This window comes from Amblyomma maculatum, chromosome 10 (genome assembly GCF_055883805.1).
Source record: "Amblyomma maculatum isolate TAMU_Amacu chromosome 10, ASM5588380v1, whole genome shotgun sequence".
Classification (NCBI taxonomy): Eukaryota; Metazoa; Arthropoda; class Arachnida; order Ixodida; family Ixodidae; genus Amblyomma; species Amblyomma maculatum.
Genome location: NC_139353.1, coordinates 10,036,293 through 10,063,610, shown reverse-complemented (window position 1 = coordinate 10,063,610; position 27,318 = coordinate 10,036,293). Strand labels below are relative to the sequence as shown.

The window sequence follows — 27,318 nt, the reverse complement described above, 5'->3', positions numbered from 1 at the left end:
AAACTTTGAATAATTGTACACGCTTACCGCCCCTACTTCAAACAAGACAGATGCTGCCCTCTCGGCGCTAATTCTAACATTAAACTACATGCTCCCGCAGTCGAATCGCCGTTCCTTTGAGACTAATGTGCTTCGAAAACCGTCCCGACTTCCATTAGGGGTCACGAAATGAACTGGTTTACTGGCCAAACACTGTTAGCTCTAGTCCAGCGTATACAAATACACTCTTGAAGTCCGCTTGCACGCAGCGATAAGGGCAAATCAACTCACAGAGAAAATAAAAATGTCAAATCTCCCGCCACATAGTATGGTGGCGCCGTCTTTAGTAAGCGCTCATAAGTACATACTGTGGTTCCTATTTCTATCATTTCTCTCTTAATTTCACTGCATAATTAAGGCAGCTACTTAAGAACCTGCATGCAGGTCAATCTTATCTAAATATACTTTCATTTTTTTTAGTATTCAAAACCAAAATATTAAGCTAACTTGTCCGGCGTAAAAGTAGAGTTGTAAACTGTCTTAACAATACCTATAACTTATAAAATATATGCAGTTATACCTTATAAAAGTGTACAATATTAAACCAGCAGTTTATTTGTGATATTACGAGCAAAACTAGCTATATCTATCAATTTAAACAGAGGATTAGTTGCAACCATGCGCTGCAGATGGCAGCACAGCATCAACAAATTTGCGCGCCTTTTTTTTTCTAAGCGTCGTCTGCAAGTACGACGAGCGGCAGCCTTTAACGGCAATGTATGAGTAGAACGAAACTAAACATCAAAAACCCGTAAACGATAACAAAAACAGGACGCCGCCGCCGTGGCGAAGCAACCACGTGTTGCGTGGAAATCGCTTCGTGAGTGCCCGTTTCTTCCGCGCTTCGTGACGCCTCTCTGACGCGGACATCGAGCTGGCTACCGAGTTGTCCAAAACCGAACCCCGAGCGGAATCCCAGCACCGTATGTAAGTGCACAATACTTCCGCTACTGAAACCTCCTGCGTAGGCACAGATGCTCGGTCTTGTGGACTTAAAGCAGCTCTATAGAGGAGCCGTCTGTTCGCACACCGTGCATATTTTATTCCCTGTTATCTTGCTTTGCGCACTCGCCACCAACGCGCCTAGCGAGCGAGCAGGAAGTCGCGCGTTAGTGAGCTGCTCAACTGCCTCCCGGGTCGTTTCCTCGCGACTCAGCTGTCAAGCAGACGAATTATTAGGCATCGCTGGAAGAGGAAAGTAAACAGTGTAAAAGAATATCGAAAAAAGGCTTACGAATGAACGGCTGCGGTCGCGGCTGGGGTGACGACGCAACGACATAGGAACGGGGAAATAATAATATAACAAGTCTGGAGCGATAAAACGTATAATTCTCGCCCCGCTCCGTGCCCCGTACGTTCTTCACCCTCTCAGCTCGAAACAACCCGATAATTGGGTCGCACGGCTGGTAGCGTGCCGGTGGCGTCGTGCTAGTCGTTCGTTGTAGCGTACCAGAACCTGTCGCCGGCGAGTGAAATCGACGTCGCCGTAGTCGGCGTTTTCGTTGCTCACTGATTTTGAAGTCTACGTGCCCCCTATGTGTGTGGTTTGTGCGTGCGTGTGTACGAGTATGCGAGTGTGCCGACCGTGACCGTCTCTCGTCGTTGACGGCGTCGCTGCTGCTCGTGCATCAAAACGAAAAAAAGAAATAAAAGTGCAGCGACAGCGAAAAGCCGGATATACGGGCAGGGAAGAAAGAAAAATCAAGAAAACGAAACAAACTGCGTGCCGAGAGAACGAATCGTGTACGCGGTTCCACGCCGCGCCACTCGATCCGGGGTCTTGAGCAACTTTTGAAACACGAACGGCGCGGAGACGACGTCGACCGCACGAACGCAGCGCCGGATTCAACTCTGCGATATAGACGCGCGCCCGCCTTTCGCCGACCGCCGCCGCAGCCTCCTCGTCTCGACGTCGCACCCTGCAAGCGGGCGGTCCCCGAACGAAGTGCTGCCCTCCCACTGGGTACCGTTTGTGTGTTTTCCGACGTGCGAAACTGTTCACGCGCCCGACGCGACTTGACGCGACTGTCGGCGTGTCGTCGTTGAACTGGCTTTACGTCGGAATCGAAGCTGCCTCTGTCGCCGCTTCGCAGTCGCAGGCGACCGTTGCAAGCGCTCCGCCTGCTTCGTGGTATGCCGCTAACTGCGCTACGCTGCCATCGGTCTGCATCTTTCCTTCGGCGTTCGTGACGGCTGTGCGTTGGAGGGCGGGTTGTCCGAGAGATGTGACAGTGCACCGTGGAACCAGTAGGTGTGGTTGCGCGAGCGTTTTGGTGCCGCTGTCCGGTGAGTGTTCTTAAGGAAACGCGGCTGCTTTGAGTGTGCATCTGAGTGCTCGCGTGCGCATACGATGGAGGACCGACGCAGCGACGACGATAGTGGCGAGGCCTCGTGCCGTCGCGGCGCCGCCAGTCGTACCCGCTCGCGCAGCTTCAACAACAGCAGCAGCGGCGGCACCGCCACTTCGTGCAGCCCATCCCGGAAAGAGGACGGCGGATCGCGCGCTCGCGCTGCCTGCGGCGGAGGCTCAACGACGACCAAGAAGGCGTACTCGCTCGAATCCATTCAGCGCTGCAAGCGCTGGCGGCCGTGCCAGCTCCTGCGCGAGGTGTTCGCCAAAACACCGCTGCTGTTCGGCGCGCGCCGGCAGCAGCAGCACAACAGCAGCGACAAGTCACCAGCATCGACGACGACGCTCATGACGCCAGCGTCGGAGAGCGCGACGCTGTCGTCCGAGGACAGCGGTCACGCGGAGTCACCCGCGTCACTCGTGTCGGTTGTGGTGATCGAGTCGCCACCTTCGCCAATGCCTGGTGAGCTGGAAGAACCGTGCTTCGTGCCACCGTCTTCCAAGTCGCGACGCTCCTGCAGCGCCGACTCGGCCGTGGATTTCGACACCAGCGAAAACGCAGCCCTGCTGGTTTCGTCCGTCCCTGGTGGAGGTGGTGGTAATGGTGCCAACGGGAGCCTCGTCGCCGCGGCCCCCGGCCACAACGGCGGTGACCATGTCTGCTCCGTGCTGGTCCACGGAAGTGGAGGAGGTGGCGGGGACGATGGTTTCAGCGTCGCTGACTCCTTGCACCAGCCTCAGCACCCTCAGCACCACCTGCACCGCACCAGCCTTCCGGGCGACCGCGTCATGTGTGCTAACAACGGCGGCAGCAAGCGGCAGCTGTCCCAGTGCCTGTCGCTGTCGTGTCCCGTGCTCAGCGCGCCGTGTGTGATAGTGAGCGACTTCAGTAGCTGCGACGTCTCGCCCGAGATCATCGAGGAGGCCGACGTCGACCTGAGCAACCATTCGTCATTCGGCGAGGCCCGGGACTACCTCTCTCTCGGCGGCCGCTCGTGCAGCTCGTGCTCGCTGTCGTCCACTGTGTCCAGCGCCTCGTGGGATGACGAGGCCTCGCAGAGCGACGTCAGCGAGGCCGGTTCGGCATGTTCTTCGAAGGTGAGTGTGTAAGAAAGCGTCGCGTTCTGTGACCCGGCGAATCATCTTCCTGGCCCACGTTTGGCCTGTACCTGTCCAAGAACAATTGGAAACAGGCCAGTCGGCATCCACGTTTAAAACGGTACAATGATCGGATCTTGAAATATTTACCTTCTTGCGTAATATTTACCGTACGCCCGCGTCCTGTGAGACCAGAGTGTATTGCCAAAGGCTTCCCGCACTCTACTCCCCCCCCCCCCCCCTTTTTTTTTTTTTTTTATTGCGAAAGCAATACTACAGGTTTCGGCCCGTCGCGTAGGCCGTGGCCGCAGTCACAAATGACCTTGAATAGCCGTGAATGAGGACAACGCTCGGTCACCCGCAGCTAATGCTTTCGCTCCACATTCGGTTCAGCAGCGTTGAACCCTTCTCATTTTTTTTCATTTTCATCACTCCATGATCAGACTGAAGCCGAACTGGCTAGGTCGACAGAACGTAGCAAGATTTTAATCCTTAGGAATGACATGGTAATCAAGTGCACATGTAACTCGCTGGAAGCGCCGCATCGAGTGTGTCCTTCATTTCCAGCCGGCTACCGAATACGGGCACGTTCTACTGTGATTGACATTCAGTATCGAATGTTCTGTTACATAAGAAATTTATTATAAACGAGATACACGTGCTGCAAAAGGTCGCTTATTTCTCGCCATCCGTACATTGCATGTTCGCAACCCTGCGCCTCTATTATGCATTCTATATACTGGAGGTTTCGTTACATAAGGAATTTGTTATAAACGGGATACACGTGCTAAAGAAGGACGCTTATTTCTCGCCATTCGAACATTGCCTGTTCGCAAACCTTCGCCTCTGTTATACGCCCTCTGTGGCACTTTACAGACATATGCTCGACCAATGAGAAATAAGGAAACTTGCGTAATTATTCATAACTGCGTCATGCAACCGCATGCCTCCGGGACAGACCTCATTTAGATCGCGGGCCCTGCGGTGGGTACAGGCCATTTCTTTTTCTTCTGACGATATGAACAGACGGACAGGACAAAATTCGTCCAGAACGCCATCATGCACTATTTAGTACCAGCACCTTGTGCATGTGATGGATAAGTAAATTGTGATGTTTTACATCAAATTAAGTGCAGCAGTCTGCCGTAAACGAATACATTACTTCTAGCGGGCAAGCTGACATGCGTGGGGAAAATTTTCCCTTGCGAACATATGTGAGCCGTCACTTAAAGAAATTGGATTTCCGCATGTGTGCACGTGTGAGCCGAATGACAGATTCGAAGATAGTTTCGAGTCATTTAGTTACGAGAAGCGTCTCTCGCCACGACGGAGTGTCCACCAATATTTATCAACTGTTGGATTCCTGCGTTTTATTCGGCTTCTCTTCTGTAGGCTGGTCATTAAAAGCGGTGGAAAATGTTTATGATTTGCCGCATGAGTTCCCAACGACAAAAAAAAAAAATGTCTTTAAGGGTTACTTAGAAAGCTCAGAAGGCGACACATATACTTCTAGTGCATTGTTGCGTGACTTAGTTTAGAACATATCTTAAGAGGCACCTCATTTCGTGCCGCTCGCGTATCGCAAAGTTGTCGTGCTAAATAAAGCCTGCGGGTCACAACGTTTGCGACGCTGATAAATCTGCTTTGTGCTCGGCGCACATGTCGGAAAGCTCTCGCCCCATTTGAAACGTTATACGAAAGAGCCGCGTCAACTCCGAGCGGCGACTGCTCAGCGCGAATGCTCGAGATATTTTGTTCTTTTATTTCTTTTTAGGACAGAATTATTACAAATATAAAGAGGAAGACTTTACTTAGCGATAGGGCAGCCGATGACGGCGCACTGCATCAGCAAGAATCGCGGAGCCGGATTAATAGGCCCTTTCTCTTCGACGTGCACCTCAGGTTGTCACTCGCGTCTCTGTCGCATAGGATTGTGTCCTGTCCATTCACGCATATCGTTTGGTTAGCTTTCTCTACGATGAACGATTGCGCCACGGTGCATACCGTCCCCTTACCGCGTCCTCGTCACCTATTCGTGTGTGCGTGCGGCGGGGCGACTCCCACCCGCAGATTTAATGATATTACTGCTTCTGTACTAAATATATGTGTTTGTGCAGTACGCAACATTGGGTCAAAATTCTCAGGGCCACACTGCTTGGATTCTCCCTACTTTTGCGACAGACGAACCCCAAAAGACGGACGTGGTAGAGGAAAAGAAGCGCGGTTTTTGTCTGCTTCCTTACTCGTGATCGTCTGTTTGCGCTCGTCTGCCACACGTCACCGACAATTCCAACAATCATGCTCATCATGCAGATATTTAGCGCTGCCTGTCATATCTGCTCCAGTTTAGCGAACTACCCGCGGCCTGACAATCTTTAGCACACCATCTACAGAGCGTGCGCGGGACCATCCAGATCCTCGTGTGAGTCCGGGTACGCCCGTTCGCACTCCTGCGCGCTATGCAGGCGCCGACTGCCACCACCTGACTACGTCCCGTCCCGTGATGTGCGCCTAAGTGCGCGCCTGTCAGGCACCGAAGCGCGCCTCGTGCCTTCACGCTCCACGCGTCAGCCGCCGTGATGGCTGTGGCAGCATGCGTCCATGTGTCCGTGTGTGTCTGTGTACTACTACAAAGGCGAGCAGCCACGCATTGTTTCACAGTGGGTGCAACTGTAAGCGACGACTCTCTCACGCGGAAGCAGTGAGCGGCGCGTGTCCTCCCTCCTCCTCCGCGCCCCACTCTTACCCTCTCGCTCTGGAGAATTCAATTCACTCGGCGCCGCCGCCAGTGTATGCGATGCCAGTACATGCTATAAATAAAGGCCTCAATGAAAGGAATGATTGCTCATTAGCGTTTACGCAGCCGAGCGCAGCTGCAGAGGGCCGCAACATCACAACGACGGCTTCGGTGTACTCTGCAATAATCGAGGCTAGTTCGGGAAGGCGCACGAAGGATGCCCAGAAGGATCAGCATGGCTGCGAGCGGCGGCCGTTCTGATTCCGGCGACTGCAGGGTCAGAACGGCGTCTGCGTATCACTGTGCCGACGTTGGCGAGCTCTATTTGGGTACGCAAGTTCTCCCGTTTAACTGTTCGCCGGTTGGCTTTGCCTGCCTCCTTGCCGGTTTGCCTGCTTTCACGGCGACGCAATATACTAACCCGGATGATGGCTTTTGCCTAACGCAACGTCTTTCTTGACAATCGTTAATGTTTGGCGCGCTTTCTTATCCTGGCGCGGCGTGCGCGATCTTCGGTCCCGGGTGAATGCACTGCCGACTATCGTCGTCGGCATTGTGCATTCCCGAGCCAGCTTAGAGTGCTTTGTGATCTCCTACCCAACTCGACTGATAAGCGTGACCTTTCATTTGTCAACGCTCAAGCAGAGAAACAAGCGCGGCAGGGCTGCACGAGATAAGAGAGTAATAGAGTTTGAAGATTCATTGGAATAAGAATGTCTCCGATTGGGGTAGGTCACATGCGCGCACGCGCCCTTGCACGCGCCCTTGCATGGGTCAAGTCAACACTGAACCAGACCGAGTCGCTATAGGTCACGAAGGTTGAGATAACATGCACCGAGAGAGCTTGGTAGACAAGTCTTACGTGCGCGAATCTTTTCTTCGGTGGTGATCGAACTATAGGTGAAAGGGACTTTTGAAACCAAGACCAAAGGCTCTTAAAACGATAGATTTAAGAGTCCTGTCCAACGTGGATACTTCTGATTTATGTCATATGTCGCACCAGCATGACATAGCGCGGGAATTTCAAACGCCTCACGACGATCAAGCGAATCTGGACGTCACACGTGGAAGAAAAGTGATTAAGACATCGTATGTGAAGCGAAATAAATGTCACCGCATGTCTCAAATGATGCAACTTTGTAAAGAAAGAAATGTCGAGAACTTCAGGTTTCAGGCTCGATTCGAACTCACGACCTTATGTGTGTGAGTCAGAGACGCTGCCAACTGTAGGTCACTAGTTTTTTCAATGGTGGTATTTATTACAAAGGAACAACGTTCTATTTACAGTATAGGAACTGTACAAACTACGAGGACCACAATGTCAAATTGAACACGGTGCAAAATGCAACACGATTACGCAACAACACACAAGAAACTATAGGCAATGTAGAGCACAGCGATAAGAGGAAGTACCATTCCGGTTGGAACTCTGGGCATACGATTCTCTTAAATGAATAATCATTCTACTCAAGTGGTATTTTGCAGATACAGATACAGTAGATTTACAGTTTCGGTCCATCATGCGGTTTTTTCCAATTCTGTGTTGTTGTTGCTGTTTTTTTTTTTTTTTTTTTTAAGCAACATCACTACGTATAACGTCATGTTTGCGTCACGACTTTCTTGACCAGCCAGGATTTTCCAGTCAAGCCGACGCTAGATTTTCCACTGAACTGAGCATTTGACGCTACTGTGTTAAAATGAATTAATGGGACAATCGAAAGGCGAGCGCGGAAATTATCGGCCATTGCCGGTGACCTATAGTCAGCTGATGTGGGCACCAATGTGAGCTGAACTAATTAGCTGGCATGGTGTTTAATCTTATTCAACGCATTTATTTAATTAATTAGCATTCAGAAATAAGAAATACGACCGAAGGTAGCATCCGGTCAGAAACTTTCGATTTTTGAAATGATGCTCAAAGAATACTTATAAAGAATCCATATCGAGGAAAATAGAACACCCCTGCGCATGATATACAAGGGCGACGACTTTCCTACCGACTTTCTCCCTAGACAACGCCCATGCAGCATATGCGAGCAGAAAGGAGATAGGAGTGACAGTGTAAACGACGTAATTCGCGCCCGTCTTCCCGACGTCAAATACGCGTGGAACGCGAGAGATTATAAGAAATGGGGGGATTCCCTTCATTGCCATTCAGCCGCCAGAGATGAAGACGTACGCCTGACCGACCGAACGGTCGCATCGTCAGTCGAAGCGTCCTTGTGACTGAGCTCGCCTCCTCACCCTCTATCAGCCTCAGCCCCTCTTTCTCTGCGTCCTCAAATACGGCTTGGCTCGCGGCCTCGGCGTTCCTGCTCAAGCGTCCACGCATGGCGATCGCTATCTGGCACAGTTATGTAACACTGCGAAAGCTGGAACGGAATCGCTGTATACGCATACGGTTGGAGCACGCTAGGCAATGAGTAGAGCTTACAGCCCTCTTCAAAAGTCTTCCAGCCATGCGGTTTCCTCCGAAGCCGTATGTGAAAAACATCAGTCAGTTCAGTCGTTCAGTCGTGTCCGACTCTTCGTGACTCTATTGACCATGTCACGCCACGCTTTCCGGTCTCTCACTATCTTCCTAACATCACATAACTTCATCTGCAGTGCCTCGAGGATGCCATCTAACCATCGCGTTCGCTGCCTACCCCTTCTCCGGCAACCCTCAACCTTTCCCAACATCAAGTCTTTCTCCAGCGACTCCTCTCTTCTCATCAGATGACCAAAGTAGCTGAGCTTTAACTTTAGAATTTGACCCTCCAATGAGCAGTCAGGGTTTATGGTCGACAATATTGACTGATTTGATCTTCTGGCAGTCCAAGGAACTCTCAAGAGTCTTCGCCAGCACCACAATTCAAACGCGTCAATTCTTCGGCGGTCAGCCTTTTTCACAGTCCAACTCTCGCATCCATACATCACAACTGGAAAGACCATAGCACGAGTTATACGGATCTTGGTTGGCAGACTAATGTCTCTGCTCTTTACTAGGCGGTCAAGGCTAACCATTGCTCTCTTTCCCAGAAGCAGGCGTCTCCTAATTTCATGGCTGCAGTCTCCTTCCGAGGTAATCTTGGAGCCCAAGAAGAGAAAATCTGTCACAGCTTCCACTTCTTGTCCCTTGATGCTCCAGGACTTGATAGGGCAAGACGCCATGATCTTTGTCTTTTTAGTGTTCAGTTTAAGCCCAAACTTCTCACTCTCTTCTTGTACGCGCATCACAAGTCTCTTGAGTTCCACTTCACTTTCTGCCATTAGAGTGGTATCATCCGCATATCTAAGGTTGTTGATACGTTTTCCAGCAATCTTCACTCCAGCTGAAGACTCGTCCAGACCGGCCTTCCTCATGATGCACTCTGCATATAGGTTAAATAGGCAGGGCGACAGTATGCAGCCTTGCCTCACTCCTTTCTCAATCGGAAACCAATCAGTAAGACCATGCCCAGTTCTGACTGTGGCCTCTTGTCCTTCATACAGGTTCCTGAGGAGACAGATGAGGTGAATTGGAACTCCCATCTCTTGGAGAGCTTGCCACAATCTACTGTGATCTACGAAGTCAAACGCTTTCGCATAATCAATAAAGCAGAAGTAGATGGGTTTCTGGAACTCTCTTGCTTTTTCCATGATCCAGCGAAGGTTGGCAACTTGGTCTCTAGTTCCTCTGCCCTTGCGAAACCCAGCTTGCACGTCCGGAAGCTCCCGATCCACACACTGCTGCAGCCTACCTTGGAGGATTTTCAACATCACTTTGCTAGCATGCTAAATAAGCGTGATCGTGCGGTAGTTGGAACAATCTTTGGCACTGCCTTTCTTTGGAATGGGGATGTAAACTGACCTCCTCCAATCATGTGGCCACTGAAGGGTTGTCCAAATCCGCTGACATAATGTATACAGAACGTTAACAGCGTCGTCATGGTTGAGGTTTTGAAGCAACTCGGCTGGAATGCCATCAATTCCGCTAGCTTTGTTCTTAGCAAGGCTGGCTAAGGCCCGTTCAACTTCACTCTTCAGGATGCCCGGCTCGTGTAGTTGTGGAAATTTCATAGACCTTCGCTTGCCCTTAAGTTTTACCACCAGACAGGGTAAATATTTACCTTCCGTTTTTACTCTGCGTTCGTCGCCTTACGCGGACACATGCGTATAGGTAGACGTAAACCCCTGCAGTGTCATCACCGGTGCAGAAACGGGAAATCGAAATGCGCATGTCAAGGGAAGTCCGTGCACGTCACGCGAGGGCCCCTGTCCAATTCGCGAGAATTGCGGCGAGGTGGCAGAACAACAGCACGCAAAGGAACGGCGACCCATTCAAACGACGGCTCGGCATATACACCCTTCGGCAGAAAATGCCAGCGACGCCGAGTCGCACAAAGACATCCTTCGTTCTTATCGGGCCGTTCGTTTCTCGGTGGTGCATATGGCGTTGGCCCCAGTCCAGCCGCTTGTTTACCGCCGGATGAGGCGCCGCCATTCGGCCGCATTTCCTTTCTTTATTTCCCTCTCCCTTTAGCTCGTTACTGACGCGCATGCTTCCTGCCTGCGTTCTCTCTTTCCTCCCTTAATAGAGTACGTTGATGTCAATGCAGCTTGTCTAAAACTCGGTCTATCAAGAGCCTCGGCTATTTTCTTGACGTGGCCAACATCCCCCCCCCCCTCCCTCCACCACACACACACACATACCCACACGCACACACACTCTGTGGGATGGAAACCGGCACGTGCTCCTGCGGTCCGAAAATGAATCGCTGAAAGTCAACCGGATTTTGAAACTCGACAGAGCCGAGCACAAAGCAGGCTTCACGTATATTTGATTTTCTCCTGGCACGCGCTCCCGTGAGCTGTTCAACCTCGCGTGATATGAAAATGTCAACGCTGGGCCACCGATGTCATCGTGCGGAACGTTAAATTATGTGCACAGTGTTGTGCATCTGCGCCACAGGAGGCTCGTATTTGTCTACCGAACTTCGCTCGGCCGGCTTCACGGCCAGACAGGAGCGTATCATTCCCCTTTACGTGGAGTGATTGTATGGATCAGTGTCTGCAGTTGTCGATAAATTTTAGTGAAACGGACCACCTGCCTTGGACGCACAGTAACAGGAAGACACTATGTACACCGAGAACCGTTGGTGGACGTCCTTTCCAGAGCTTCCCCTGGAGAAACTGGACAGCTGTCGCTTAATTCCGCTTCTTTGTACCGGAGGGGCGCGAAGAGGAGATTGAGGGAATTTTCATATTTTTTTTTTATTTTTTTGTCCTCACTCATCATAGCACATCAAGCCAAATAAACTTTTCTATTTTGCTTTCTGATGGTTTACTTCGGTTTGATTTCGTATTTCTGATGACATTCGGGTGTATTATACCACAAGCTAAGCCGCGTTCACAATGGCCTCGAGATAGGCACCTGCATGCATACGCGGACGACTTCGCGCGTGTCACAGTCATCGTGCCCCTTCACTATGCGCATGCAGGACTGCAAATATGTACGTACAGATGCCGGACTGTCAACCGGCATTTGTCAGTGTGTATAACTCTTTTGCACAAGTGAAACTACGGGCAATTAAGTTGTCAGAGACTCGGAAAAGCATTCCAGAGCGAAAATAAAACGCACGGTATTAAAGAAGCCCCTTATCGCCCGTCTCGCTGTCGTCGTGCGTTCGCTAGCTTGATGGATTTTTTTTTTTCGGCTCTCTCGAGACCGCTGCATGTTTATTAATTAGCTGAGAGGCCGCCATAACGAAACGAGGAAAATAATTAAATAGATAGAAGCAAGAAAGGCCAAAAATAAGGTTGGGGCAAGGGGTGGGGGATGACGCTAATCGAGAGAAAGAGAAATAAATGGTGCGCTTTTGCATCGCAGCCGTCCGTCCTGCCTGAGTAATGAGAGCGGGAAAATTCTCGCATTCTCGCTCCTAATGTTTCTCTTCTTTTCAAACTGGCGCCGGCTATCGGGAGACCGCGCAGGCTTATTTGTTGCATCATCGCACGCATGCGAAAGATGCCAACGTGTTTTTGAAGCAACATACACAGAGACGCACGAAAGAAGCCTTACTGGTGTACACGGGGTATGTCACGTATTTTCAACAAAGGGAGTCAGAGGCATAGTGTTTCCCGCTGTTGCGATAGCGCTAGCTTGCGTAGGAACGGAAGCCAAGTTCATAATTAGCGACAGCAAAACTTCCATTCAAAATTTTGGGAAGGGGAGGATATCGCCGGAGGCGGCCAAAATCCTCACCCAAAGAACGCTGAATAGGAAAATTCAGTTAATTTGGACACCCGCTCACGCTGCCGTCCCTGGTAACGAGGCGGCTCACGAGCTAGCCCGAGCTCTCTACTTCCGGGTAGCCGTCGAGCCCCCCGAACACTGGGCATACGACGAGCGTCTGCAAAATTACGGGGAAATCATCGACCATTATAAATTGGGACGTAGACTGGTACCCCCGCCAGATGTTAGACTAAATAATAGAGAAGCTGTCGCGTGGAGGCGGCTACAAACTAATACGTTCATGAACCCAGTCTGGACGTTTCACACGCTACCAGACCTTAGGGAAAATGATCTGTGCACGCACTTTGGGGCGAGAGGGACCCTCGACCACATAATTTGGGAGTGCCCACAATCTCCAGGGATAGGACAAAATATTAAGAGTAGAGTAGCCTGGGATACCCTGCTGCGAAGCGCGGACCCTGCGATCCAGCACCGCACCGTCCATCTGGCGGAAGAGGCCGCAACAAGCCAAGGGCTACCTGCCAGCCTCTAATCCGCGGGCGCACGACTCCCTGTCTTCCCCGGCACGCGTGCCGGGGGCCGGGAAGAGCGGACGCCCATTTCCGATGGAATTAAAAGTTATACAACCAACCCGCTGTGTGGCGCTTTTCAGAGTACTTTCTAGCTGGAAGATTGGTGGTTTAAAAGCAGAGAAGTGACATAATGTTAGTAATGTAGAAACAAAAATTTAATAAATAGAATGATGGTTTAGTTAACCAATCTAAATCAATAATTAATATATATGGAGAAAAATGAGCATGATAGCTACTGCTACCACCCCGTTTCAAAGGGGACGCTCCTATATTCCATCCATCCGTCCGTCCATCCATCCATCCATCCATCCATCCATCCATCCATCCATCCATCCATCCATCCATCCATCCATCCATCCATCCATCCATCCATCCATCCATCCATCTAAATTCCGCCCAATTAGATAATTAGCTTGAATTAATTATTGAGATTTTGAGTGTTCACTTCAAGCTAAGTGAGTTTCGCTCCGCAACGAAGGTGGTTGAAATTTTAACGATTGAACCATTTTCTACCAACGCATCTCCTATACACAGTGTGAAGCCCACTCGTGTCGTGTGCTTCATCGCGACTGGCTGACATCGCCCTAACCTTTTGCGTGCAGAACTAGCTTCAAAATCTTTTTTTTTTTTTATTTTCTGGAGATGACGTCCGTTTGCCTCAGCATGTCTCCTTTGCTGCAGCTGCGCTTATCTGCGGACGGCGAGGGTCATTTACGGCGTCCGGGACTTGTCTACATGGAGATAAAGAAAAAAGGATTGCTGGTTTTATGACAGTCCGTGTCTAGCGAGGTCGATAAGGGTTGCACAACTCTTCCTCTGGCTACCAAGCCTCATTAAGAACCAGGATGTTTGACTCAATTAAAGATATAAAGAGAGAAAGCGGGAAAGTGCGGACGCATTACGCATGGTTGTAAACACGCGCATTGCTGACCAGGCACGCAAAAGTAGAGGCACGCCGCACTGTGATACGCGCGAGAGCTTCTTCAAGTAAGGAGAGATTAATGGGTGTTTACACCCGAAGGCATTCACTGACGCGCGGGCTTCGCAATGATTGCATGCAGATGCTAATGGGTCTCTCTTCAGCGTGCGCGAAAGCCCCAGTTGCACACGGACATAGTAGTTGCATTGCCTCTCACTGATAAACGCGGAAAGGTACCGAATCTGCAATCTCGCGCCGGGCGTCCGCGAAGCTGGTTGTATAGCGAGCTACAAAATTCGACAAGAACTAAAAATAAGCACCGAATTGCTGGTGGAAGTCTTGAGGCAGACTTGTGCGAAACTGAACATAAATTAAAATTTGCAGCGCCAAGCCTTAGGCGTGTTACCGAGGGAAATATTTCACTGTTGTAGAGGCTGACTCCTTGATTTCACTCTACCGGAAACGTGATAACAGTGATGTTTGATCTCGCATGACGAGATCTATGATCGGTCTTTTTTCTTTCTTTCTTTTTTCTGACGGAAATAGCCCGTTTAGCTCGTCCAAGACATCGTTACAAGAAATAGAACTGTTATTTCATTTATCCCAGGTGATCGCCATTACTCTGTAGCCCTGCACGATGGCTCATTTTTCTCTCTTTCCTCTTCCGCCTTCCTTCCTTTCCTTACGGCGCAGTACAGGTGTCTATAGAAACAAGTGTGACAGATACTGCGTCTTTCCCTTCCTGTGAACCAAGTATTATTTTTTTTTATTGTGCTGCAGCACGCAGACTCCTTAGTTGTTCCTGCGCACATTAAATAAAGATATATTTATTTATTATTATTTCATTTATTCACATCTATGCGGTAATTACGCGCTCTACAAAGCTCGATCGTGGATCGTTCTGGAGCACGAGCATTTTTTAAGTGAATTCATTTTTTTTTTTTTTTGAAGTCCAGAATTCAATACGCTTAATCCTACTTAAGAGCCGAAATGGCGAACGCCACTTTACAAGACTATTTTCACTAACTACCCCGTCATTGTCATTCCTACTATCATCACCATCGCTACTACCATCCTTATCAACTAAATGCACCTTCATTGACATCGCTACCATGGTCCACGATCGGTTTCGCGCGAGCTCATGGAGTGGAGTAGTGGTTGCGCGCTCGGCTGGTGACGAGGGGAGGGGAGGATAGAGGTTTGATCACTGGTGGAGAAATATTTTTTTTTCTTTAAGTGCCACTTCGTGCGGGCATTTCCGCTGCCCATGAGTCAAGAAAGGCGTTCGCCTTAAAGCACTCGTCGGCAATCAGTTTATAACACTCGCCGAGGCAGATATAGCACTTCACTGGTCACTGCGATCTCGTCTTTCATTGACATCTCACCAGCCAAACCGCACTTAATTTCGTTTTGCATTTTCATCTGCCAAACGCTGCAGTCATGAAGATCGTTCACAAATCCACAAAATACGGGAAAACGGAAGATCACTGGCGGACGACAGCTCGCGTCCGGGCGAGTGGAAAACGAATTTTCCTGCCCATCTTTCCCGCTCTGAGACAGCCAGCATGTGTCTGGCTTATCTCACCGTCTGTCCTTACGCGCGTGTCGTCACCTGGCAAACGCCTTGTTCTCTCCTCCTCAATACCTCGATAGGTCTGTGTGGCTCCTCTCATGTGCTCTTTTTAGACAATCTTCGAATAGAGATGAAGGATGTGTACTGGTTCGACGCGCCAAGTGTTCTACGGCGGACGTGCACAACGCTGTTCAGGGGGTGTCGTCACCAAAAATGCGTGTGCTTTTTACGACAGCCCGCGCTATTGACGCAAATGTATACAGCGTGGTGAAGTGCTCCGTCGGTTGGGAAGGCAGGGCACGTCCTTTGGTGTGGCGACGTTGTGTCACCGCTCGAGTGGCACTTCCTTCGGTCTAGCGAGCCCGGGTGGAAGGATTCGCGGGAATCTTCCAAGGCCGGCGGCGCGCATGAACGGCGCATGGTTGGAACTGTACTAGAACTTGCAATGATAGGGAGCGGAATAGGCAGTCTCATTCGCAGTAACGCTTGCTACATTTACAGTGCAGTCTAGGCCTGCAAGCCTAAGCTGGTATAGTACCTATATGTACTCTAGACTATACCATAGGCACTATACTATAGCACTATAGTGCCTATGGTATAGAACTATAGGCACTCTCTTAGAGCCACCGTATAGTTGTAGGTAGCAGATCGGCAGGTGCTAAGGTTCTGACCTTATAAGTATACATGTGCACAGGCTCTCTTCAAATCTATATAGAGTCCCGGTAAGAGCGCGCTTGTGAAGAAGCCGTGTCCCGGGGCAATGAGATCCTTGAGCAGTTTAGCGTTACATGCAACAAGACACTCAAGGGACTCCATAGAGAGGGGACATAAACCGCTTTTACGGCGGGGCCTTATCGCTACATAAATGCCTACTGTTGTCCGCATGTGCCAATTCATGTTTTAGGCCAGGTGTAGGCTAAGGCAGTGAAGAAAGGAAATGCGGCTGTCCGAGCCCCCTTTATTCTTCCTTTTTATCGCATATCTTCCACTCTGTGCACATGTATGCACTTGCATCACCTGTCTTTGATGCTCAGTTTGCCGTCAGGATTAGCTTTTGCGCCTGCAGATGTGAAGATGTGATCACTGCCAATGTTAAGAGGTAGGAATATTGGACGGCTGTCCTTGCTTGCGAAGCACAAATACGTTAATCGTAAGAAATTCACAGGCTTCAGCTGCCTACCCATGGGTGGGAAAAGAGGGATCGAAACTATGCGTTCCGTCCCTTTTCGCCATCACACTGGGCATGCATCCCTACCGCCTGCACTTTCGAGGCCTAGCTGAATGGACCACTTGACTGCCAGTGGTTGAGTATGATGAGCACTAGTTATGGGGAGCGCTATCTCTCACCCCAACTGAATCGCATTCTTATTGGCCAGCACTAGTGGGCGCGTATTTTCGCCTACGACATAATACTATCATGTCCGCTGCTTCGACGCAGCATACTGAGAAAGTGCACTGTAAACGAATATATCGATCCGTATGACCACTCACTAAGGCGCTGAAGCCTCGGCCTTCATAGGGTCTACCACTGAAGATCTCCGGGAAAATCATATACAGCATATAAGCCGTTAGCTTGCTTTACCACAAATTATCTATACCACGCAGATGGGGAGCAAGGATATAGGTTTAGAGCAGCGCTGGTTATCTGCATAACCAGCGGTTTGGTAATGCGAGGCCCACACTGTAGGGTGCCGTGCCGGTCATAGGATTCCCGCGAAGCGTCGCCGTCACCGCGTGACTGTGTACCTCCCATGTTGATTGCTTTCCTTACGCCGCCACCTGGATGCACGCACACCGCAGCTCGCACGTTTTCATTATGAGCCGCGGAGCACACCCCCTTTTCATAGGGAAAGAAGGATGCGGTCACGAAGTGCTGTGGGTCACTATTTTTCCGTCCGATCGCACGCGCCTGGGTTATTGATGCGCTGATCTCTGCATTCATCCTTGCGTCTTCATCTGAGACTGGCGAACGGGCACTTTCGTGTTGGACAACGCACGCACAAGTATCCATGCGCGGCCTGTATACATGTATATGCGGCGTTGCAACAGTGCTGAAGGTCCTGTTATTCAATAAGTCCGGCATCGGTGCCGGCGCTGTGAGCGAAGAATCACGCGTATGGCGCTGGTAACTATCAGCTGGCATGACCAGGTCCTGAATGTGCGACTTAACGAGACCATATGGCACCAGAAAGTTGGGAGGAGCTAACAATTCGGGTTGCTCATCTCAATATGAAGATATGAAATAAGAATCAACCTTGCAGTGCTCTTAGATACTGAGTTAGGCAAACAACACCTAGGCTACGAAGGCTCGTTCATGTGGCTTGGTTAAGAGGGTCCCGTAAGTGACTCTGGATGTAAGAACTGCTTGCACAAATATTCTAGCTACGCTGAAACCGGTCCCTTCGGTGCGCCAAGAGATACGCCTAATCTAATGAAGTAGCTTACGCCATGTCGATGCGTTGTTGTAGCCAGGTTTCAGCGGGGGAATGCCTGAGCAATAGCGGTACCCTCGTCGGAGCTTCAGTGTCCCCCGCAACTTTTGGTCCTCTTCAATTTACTCAGACATCTGCAGAGGCCACTATTGTAACCACTTACAGTACCGAGGGGCCCACCTGCTTTGGCTTCGTCGATGCGCTCGCGGCGGCGTGCGTGCACCGTCGAGGAAGCCATTAACATACCAACGTTTTATGACGGCCGTGGAGCCTGCGGCTGTGCTATGTTGAAATAGTGGCTGAAATCGGTCGCGTGCTGTTGTACAGTCCAAGAGTTAGCACGTGTTTATGGCCGGTGTGCTGAAAGGTCCGCGTTTTATGCCGCGTTAGTGCGCCTCCGGCGATCGAAGAGCACGACAAATATATAGTTCCGTCCACGCGTCGGGTCATATACAATTGTCACATGCGGCAACGCAGTTTCCTCCGGGCCATCGCTGCGACTCTTTCTCCGACCGACAGGTGCCGCCGCCGTCCCAAGACGGAAACCGGTGGGCCCGGTCAAGCGGTGGCGCGTGTTCGCGAGTCACGGCCACATAGGCTTTGGAAAAGAGTTCATGCGGTTAGCGGCGTTTTAAATGGGAGTCTGCAGACCCCCCTTTCTAGAAGTCCCCGAAAGCTGTCCTCGGGGCACTCTGCGCTTCTAAAAATCACTCCCTAAAGGGCATTTTACATTTCCGTAGCTCATGCCGTTACACCGCTATCAATGGGAGTAAGTTTGACAGAAACACCTACAGAATAGATTTTCTAGTGACAGTGACACCTAGTTTCTACAAGTGTGTCATGCCAGATTCGAGTGTGATTCGCAGAAGAAATGTGTAACCAGTGTCGCTTGTTTCAAAGGTGTGGGACATTCTTTTGGGGCTCTTGCACTTTCTAAAGATGGTGTTAATTAGAAGAAGAGTCGCAATTAACGCCTTATTGAATGTCATTGTGTGATAATAACTCAGCTTTCAGGAGAAGAGTTGAGTTGCTGCAGCTTCTGGTGGGTTTGCCTTGCGATAGTTCTACCGGCAACTGCTCCACCGTTTCACGAGACATATGCACTTAATAAGATTGTATCTTGTATCACACCCTTTATTGATAGCTTGAATGACGATGATGATAATAATAATAAACTCCACGTCCATCGCGACCTTGTTCACCAACCCGGGACCGTACGTGGGAAGAAATAAATATTCCTTGCAGTAGACGGGAAATATATCTGATCCTAACAGGCGAATTCCGAGAAGTAGTGAAAAGAGTAGCGGATAAAATTGAGGTCATCCAGCGGATACTGCAGAAGCGTGGCGCAATTCGTCACTACTTGGTATAGGATGCCAATCCCCCACCTTTCACCGCTAGAAAGAGTAAATGAACAAGATCATTGCCTCCGTCAACATCACCTCAGTATATCTTTTATTGTTTAATTTTCTAGATGGCACCACGCCCTACAACTTTGGCTTTCGCTTAATTATTCGTTCTGATAAAGATAAGAACGGTATCTCATGAAATAAGTTTTCTCACGCTTTGTGCAGCAACGCTTTTGGCGTAAGATGAACCGCAGAAACCCTGGTTCGACACCGCTTTGATCACTGTGCAACATGTCATCATCGCATGTATATTTCATCGCTGCTTTAGCTGCCGTCTACCAGAAATTTGACAGGGGAAACTTTAACCATACCGAGTAGCGCTACCGCTTATCGCGTCGCGCCACTCTGTATGCGCAGATAGAGGCGCAGATAGAGGCGCAGATATATAGTTCGAACACGACATGCAGGTTTGCCGACAGCTGCCAGATACCTGGCGTCATCTGGCTGACTTTTGACAGGCACATGGCGCCATCTGTCGCTCTCTGGGTGATCTGCACATGCGTGCTGACGCTCGCGCGGTAGCAGTAGGTGGTAGCGGTAAGCGGTAGCGGTAAGCGGTAGCGCTAAACTAAAAGCATTTAATGACTATACACACGGTATGCGGCAGCGCTATTACGGTGTGTTTCAAGTATAAGTGAATCATGTAAAAAATTTCTAGTTCGCTATAGTTTTAAGTTTCCGGATAGCAATATTGCGGTATTCTGTATCGCAAGCCTCGTCCCCATGATCTGCGCTTATGTTCTTTTTTTTTTTTCGGAGGTCGCCCTTTTCCGCTACGTATGTGCACTTCTTGAAAACACAGGACAGCCGAAGGTGTCTGACTTTCTTAGATGGTCATATCTGCGTTTTGTGAGCGTCTGCATCTTGCATTAAAGTCGCTGCTGGTTCGTGGCAGGCCATAATGACAACGACTTATATCGCTTTCCACCCATTTCTGACGCCCTTTAATGGTTTAAGTGCCATCTTGGTGTCATTGTGAGCGCTGAAGCTAAATATTTCTGGCTTTACAATGCAACTACTTAGTAAATACGTTCGGGAAGCGCCAGCCACCATGTCCATTTATCCACGACGGAGTCACTCCATACACCTCATTTTCTCTTTGTCGTCTTTTTCTTATCATTTTCCCCCTTCTTCCATTTCTTTGACTTCGCTCCGGCTTGCATTGGCTTGGCCACGACCCGTTTTAACATCAAAGAACAACACGGCCTTCAGTAACACACCAGAGCCATTTTTTTTTAACCTACACCGCGGTGTAGAAAGACACCATTGGAAGTATGGCAAAATTGCTACACTGGTGTAGCAGGTGTAGGTTAAAAAAATGGCCCTAGCGAATCAGAGTAAGCTCCAGTTAACGGCCCTCGCAGTAAAGCCAGTAAAACGCGGCCGTGACTATATATGCAGCAGTGCAGAATGTACTAGAAGCCGTTTGCGATACACTCTTTTTCGTATGCTTGTAAACGTTTGGTTTGTATGCGAAAGCTGTTTTGCAGAACCTCGCAGCATTTCGCTTCTTTGCGAGTGTGTGTGTGGGTGTTGGATGGCTTCTTTCCGTTCCGCGGCTCGTCCTGCAATGTGTGTGTGTGTGTGTGTGTGTGTGTGTGTGTGTGTGTGTGTGTGTGTGTGTGTGTGTGTGTGTGTGTGTGTGTGTGTGTGTGTGTGTGTGTGTGTGTGTGTGTGTGTGTGTGTGTGTGTGTGTGTGTGTGTGTGTGTGTGTGTGTGTGTGTGTGTGTGTGTGTGTGTGTGTGTGTGTGTGTGTGTGTGCGTGCGTGCGTGCGTGCGTGCGTGCGTGCGTGCGTGCGTGCGTGCGTGTCAATGCGGACGTCACCACAACCGATGATAAACGCTCGAGCGCGCAACATAGGTTCATGCATCGAAATTCGGTGACTCCTCCCTCGGCGCGCTTTTTGCAACCGCGATGCGAAATGAATAATGTGACTATGCTTTTCGCTCACAGTTAATTTCTGCCGAGGGCCCGACGAAGACTGATGTGGATTGAGGGTGAGAAACTATAGCGATATATTTAGTGGTTGCCCCGATTCCCGGGCTAGCAGCTCTTACTGAATTAATGCTAGAAAGGGTTATCTGCGAGGTAATTTGGTCATATTCTAAATCGCTGGAGATCCGCCAGAAAAAAAAAAAAAAAAAAGGCGATTTAGGAAGTTTGCAGAGCCGACAGGAGAAGTTTCTTTTGATTAGAATTTCTCCGCTTGCTGAAGCCGTCGCGTGGTACCTTGTTGCTCTCTGCCGTGTTTCTACCAAAGCCTTATCTGTGTTTTGATTTCCTGATACATCACTCGCTTCGCAGTGGAAGCTCTCTTGATGTCTGTGTTAATTTACTCGCAGCGATGTGGCGCCGCTAACAGGGAGCAGTTAGGAGCAGTTAGGAGCAGTCATAGCGCGAGTAGCTGGTAAGGCTTGCGAATGGTGGTGATGATGTAAAGGCGTTTCGACCCTTTAGACCGGGTGTACAGAAGCAATTGTTTCGGACTGGTAGAACACTTCTCTAAAGGCGCCGCATCGTAACAAATAAAGGGAACAAATATGTGTTCCCTCGTTTTCTGGGCTGCCGCTGCCTCGTTCTCCACTGCATGCGCAAAGGCTATAGCTAAGGAAAGCGAGTACGAAAAGGAAGTGGAGCAGGGCATGGCTAAACGAAACATTCAGCTCACTTAGTTGGTATAAGGATCGAGGAAGCCTGCTTTACATATTTCTCTTTGAAATTCTACGACAGGCAAGCGACGCTTCTCTTGTGAAGGCGGTTGTCAAACTGTTCCATTCTCGTTTGTTCGCCTTCGCGGTGTAACCGCGTACTAAAATTATCAGAAATTCGTAGAAATTAAGCCGTTTCTGGTCGCTCTTGGCGTTTTGTAGCCCTAATTATGTTTTCCATCATTTCCCTCGAAACTTTAACCAAATGCTGCTTTTGTGAGCGAAAGCGATGACACACAATTAATTATTATCAAAACGACCATCATTCAGGTCACTAATAACTGAAAAGTGCTTCGAAGTTTGAGTAATTATTGCTAATGCTCGGTGGGTAATTAATAACGATAATTAACAATTTTCTAACGTTTTATTATTATTGTCTAGGGGTAGCTAGGCTATTCTCAACACCATAATATTGCTCGCCACCTAGCGGCCTGCGCAAGAAACCAACCTATTCAGGCACATCGCAAGCCCTTGCAGTATATTTTCACATTTCGCAAGGTAAGCCAGATAACGTGCCCCAAAGTAGGTAATGGATAAAAAAATAACAGCACTCGAAAAGAAGTACTCGGAAAGACTTCTTCCTTATCTGAAATCGTCAGCTTACCTTGTGATCTCTCCTTTGATGTCGCGTGATCGTGTTATGATCACACGGATTCGTTTTTTAGGTGCGTTGCCACTGACGACTGAATTTGTTCTGGCGCTTACAGTAGTATCTTCAGCTGCTTTGTTCGCTGTTGTAACAGATGTAATTGCCCTCAGCAACTAAGCCATGCGCTGAAATTTCAGTGCACTCGAGCGACTGACAGTCTCAGCCTGGCCGTATGTCAGAGAAGCGGTGCACACTGGGCCGACAACGCAATGGAAGGACCGATTCTCACGATGATCTGGCTAGAAGGAATGATGTAGATAACGTGTCACTAGGTCATACTTTCATATTTATTTTTGCCGCGTTTTCTGACCTCTGCTCCGCCCCCTACACCGTTTTCTTCGATCAAATGCTCGCTTGTTTGGAACCTGCAAATAGAAGTTGAAAACTAGCCATCTCAAGCTCACCGCGCTCACACAATGCGCTGCCGATCATCGAACACAGACTCCGAATCGATCCGCGATGGCAAACCAGTCGTGCAAATTACACAAGCGCAAAACGACTTTCGCGCAAGTTCCCCTCGGTAAACAGTCGTTTACCTTATTTTGCTCTATCACACATGACACTGTAGCTGTTCTAAAAAAAGTTGAGAAAGGCCGCTTGCTGCACAGAATGCCGTGCGGTTCGATTACGGCTCCCATAGAAGGTGTCAAAAAAACAGTTTTCGGGCTTATAGGCGCCAAAGCGTGTTTACTAGAATGCCGATTTATATAAGCGCATCAAGTTCGTCGTTTCTCATGTCATAATCTCATGCGGCTCAGAAAAGGCAGTCATGGTTAGAAAAATTCAGTGTTTCGCTACTTGAGAAAAGACGAAAATGAACGTGAAAACTTCAAGGTGACTTGCCTGTACAGCACTGAATAAATGCTGCAGAAAAGGTTTCACACGTTTTATGCACTGGCCTCCAACACGTTGGCCCGTCCGAAGAGGAATTCTGTTTTCAAAGCAATCTCGTGCAGCGCACACTGCTATTCGGACATCTCTGCGCACAGAGTTGTGCAGGGCGGCGATTAGGTCGATATTATGTTTATCCAGTCCGATTAGACCTACGTGGCTGTCACTATATATTCCGTTCGCCTTCGACAAAGCGCTGATAGTTCCACACCACAACAAAGAAACCGAAGCCGCAGCGCCAAGTGAATGTGCCTGGGACCCGGATCGGACGGTCATGTTTGTTTATGCTGTTGAGTGTTGCCAGACGCTTACCCTTCTTCCCGGTTGCTGTTAGCTGACAGCACGTTCACGTAAGAGGCTGATCGCTGGCGACACTCTGGTTCAAGAATGAAAATAACGGAATGAAGAACGGTCATTCTTAACACAAGCATTGCTACACACTTTGACGAGAGTGTAGGCCACCGTGAGCCAAGCTGCGATGAGGGTCGGCCGTGCGTCGCCTTCATTCATTTCATTGAGTCCTGTAAGCGTACCCTGAGGGGTACAAAATAATCCGGTTTATTTAGCCGTTTCGTGTGCGATAATTTTCGATGGTTTGTGATTTCTAATTGGTTCCAGCGGGTACGGCGAATTACTTCCAGAAATCAAATTTTCCTGCAAAGTGAGCGCCTTTAAGCCACGCACTAGCTGATCGCGTCATGCTAAACAGCCAGGGGCCTTAATTTGAAATAAATTGTTATTGCAATTGGCAAGATAACCGATTGTCGTTAAGTTCACTGATTACATTCCAAGAAAAAGCAACCACACAGCACCGAATGGAAGGAAGTTAGATTTCTGGATGAAGCTCAGAAGCGTAGGAGAGATTCAATTACAGATATATTCTAGAGGCTTCTGCAGTGGGCTTAGGGAGGCCAATTTCGACGATGACGATGTAATTGGAAGACGACTGCAATGCGAGTCGCTGGGATGGGGACTTATTGAACGAATTTTTTTCTTGTTCTTCTGCCTGATCGAGGACATGTAGCGCCTACATTTTGATGCACTGGATACCGCCGGGATAAAGGAAGGTTGTCCGAGTCACCCACCTTGATCCAAGAGTTCTGGCGCAGCACACGTCATAAATGAGGGAATACCTATGAGGTACGAATGGGCTACCGAAGCCCAAGGCTGTCGGGGACGATAAAGCTTAATAGTTTACCAGATTTCAGCGAGAGGAATCCACCACTTTAGAGTTCGTAATTCAGCGTATACTGTGAAGAATTTGATCTCATTCCAAAATAGCACTACGCTCTTATTGTTTCGTCAAACATAAAACTGCGCTGGACTTGAGAATGTGTCTGGCTTTTCAAGACAGAAGTTCATTGGTTAAAACGGAATATCCGTGAAAACTGGTTTCGCTCCACCGAGGTCTCTCACTCCACAGTCACACACATACAGCACTCGCTGTGGCTATATATCGTCATGGCAGGAGAAACGCAGTTGTGAATGTAATGGACAAGTTCAACGCAGTTCCTATCTTCGGCTAAAAGCTTCCTCCACCCAAAATGAGCTCTCACTCTCTTTTATTCTTGTTCTTTATCTCCCTCTCTCTCGAACTACCCGAGAGAGTAATTATTCGGTTCAGTAGCCTCTCGGCGGAGGCACGTGCCCGAAGAATTACGCAATCGGTGTTCCTTTAACGACCTCCCAGTCACCCCTCGCCTCTCTTCGCCTCCTCACCCTCGAAGACTGCGCTATTGCGCCGGGCTCGTGCGTGCGCTCCCGCATTCTTTCGCCATTGCACTCGGCTTCGCGCTGGCCTTTTTGGCTATTTTCTCTTTCATCTGCCTATTTATTTGTCTTCTACTTGCTGGCGTCGCTCGCACACTCTCCCCTCGTCTTGGTGCCTCCTCTTCACCAGCCCTTCTGGTCGCGACGATATAACTGTAATGTTTCCTCGAAAGCCTGCTGCATAAAGCCACTGTCCAGTCTCTCGTTTCCTACTTCGGTACCTCAGTGGCCAGTTTTGTCTCCAGTATTCTGGGGTGACAGTACGCGAGGCTTTCCAGTATGTCGACTGCACTTCTATGCATTATATGGAGCGGAAGTTTATCCAGTGCAAACATAGCTGGATATTCTAAGTAGTTAATACCTGTACTCAGCTTGTTCCTGTATGCTCGAACGCGTCATGTAGAAAAGAGGCCTGTCTGGTATACTCACCGAATTTCCAAACCGCTTAATTTGACGCCAAAATGAAGTTTCTGTCTCTATTACACCGATGAGTATAAGCTTTTCCTGAGCCAAAATGCTTGAGAAAAGGGTGTTGTACCACACTTCTGGTGGGTCGGTTGCTCCTTCCGCCATCAAACAACCGACATCTCGCCGTGCGGCGAAGCGCACTTGCGAAGTATGATGAAGTAAAACTCGTGGAAGTAAGGTGGCGGCGGCATAAATGAGACCTCTGTCCTGCAGCAGGCATAGGTGGGCTGACAGTTAGCATGCCGTACCTGAAGTCTCCCGCTCTCATTTGGGCCAACTGTGGAATGCTCTCGAATTACTGCGCGTTGCGTGCCAAAAATACTTAGTCATTAGTCGGTGATGGTTTTTTCAACTATATGCTAGCTGAAGAGAAACAGAGCGCCCGAGTAAACGCATGCATGCAAGACAATCGCTGGCTTAGTTAAGGTTTGTACAGAGGTGAGACTGCGTATATAAATACAGAATATACGCGCACGCACGCACGCACGCACGTGCACACACACACACACACACACACACACACACACACACACACACACACACACACACACACACACACACACACACACACACACACACACACACACACACACACACACACACACACACACACACACACACACACACACACACACACACACACACACACACACACACACACACATGTCGGCCTTGCGCTGTTACTCTTTCCCAATTGGCTAAGCTACTAGCCCAAACATTAGAATTGTTAAGCAATGAATGATTTTAGCTTTCATTCTCGGCAAACTCAGGGTGAATGTCGTCTGGAAACGGGCGAACTTGACGCAGAATATGAAACCGAACCATATCCGAACTTTTTCTTTCGAATAGTGCCCAGTAGGGAAAACAATGGCGTCTCATACCATAGCCTAGAGCTGGATTCAAACTCACCCCGGCGCAATCGCTTCCGATGCCTTAGAACACTCGGGTATAAGCAGATGTAAGGCACATGCTGGCTTAATTGTGTTCGTCACCCTTCATCCACCCATATAGCGCTGTTGCCCATATAATATAGTATAGTATAGTGTACTGAAGTGTAGCATAGTTTAGTATAGTGTACAGTAGTGTAGTATAGTATAGTGTACTGTAGGGTAGTGTAGTGTAGTATAGTATGTTATAGTATATAGTGTACTGTAGTGCAGTGTAGTGTAGTGTAGTGTAGTGTAGTATAGTATAGCCTTGCGCTGCAGCCGTGGCCATGCAAAGGAGCCGGACAAGTCGAGGGATAAGAAAGAGTGATTGTGTCCTCAACAGCAAACTTCATGGAGCCGCTCGCTAAGGTGACAAGGCTGCCTGCCGAGGCGGCCTTGTTACCTTATAGCGTGCGGCTCCATATGTTCCCAGCGCCATTTTAAGGGCGAAAGAGTGCGGTTCAGTCGCCTTAAGTAGTGATGGATATAGCAGTGAGAAATTAAAGCTAGACATGCTTGTCAGTGCAGGAAAATGGAATCGGCTGAACGCGGCACG

General features: G+C 49.2%; 1 protein-coding gene across 1 annotated transcript in view; it reads left to right on the top strand.

Annotated features, from left to right (window-relative positions):
- Positions 1–868: 868 nt before the first annotated feature.
- LOC146175543 (inositol-trisphosphate 3-kinase A-like) overlaps positions 869–27,318 on the top strand; it is a 216,653-nt gene continuing 190,203 nt past the window's right edge. Inside the window, exon 1 of the mRNA XM_084581941.1 lies at positions 869–3,487. Coding sequence (XP_084438067.1) covers positions 2,390–3,487 — 1,098 coding nt within the window. The 5' untranslated portion in view covers positions 869–2,389. The remainder of the gene's footprint in view (positions 3,488–27,318) is intronic.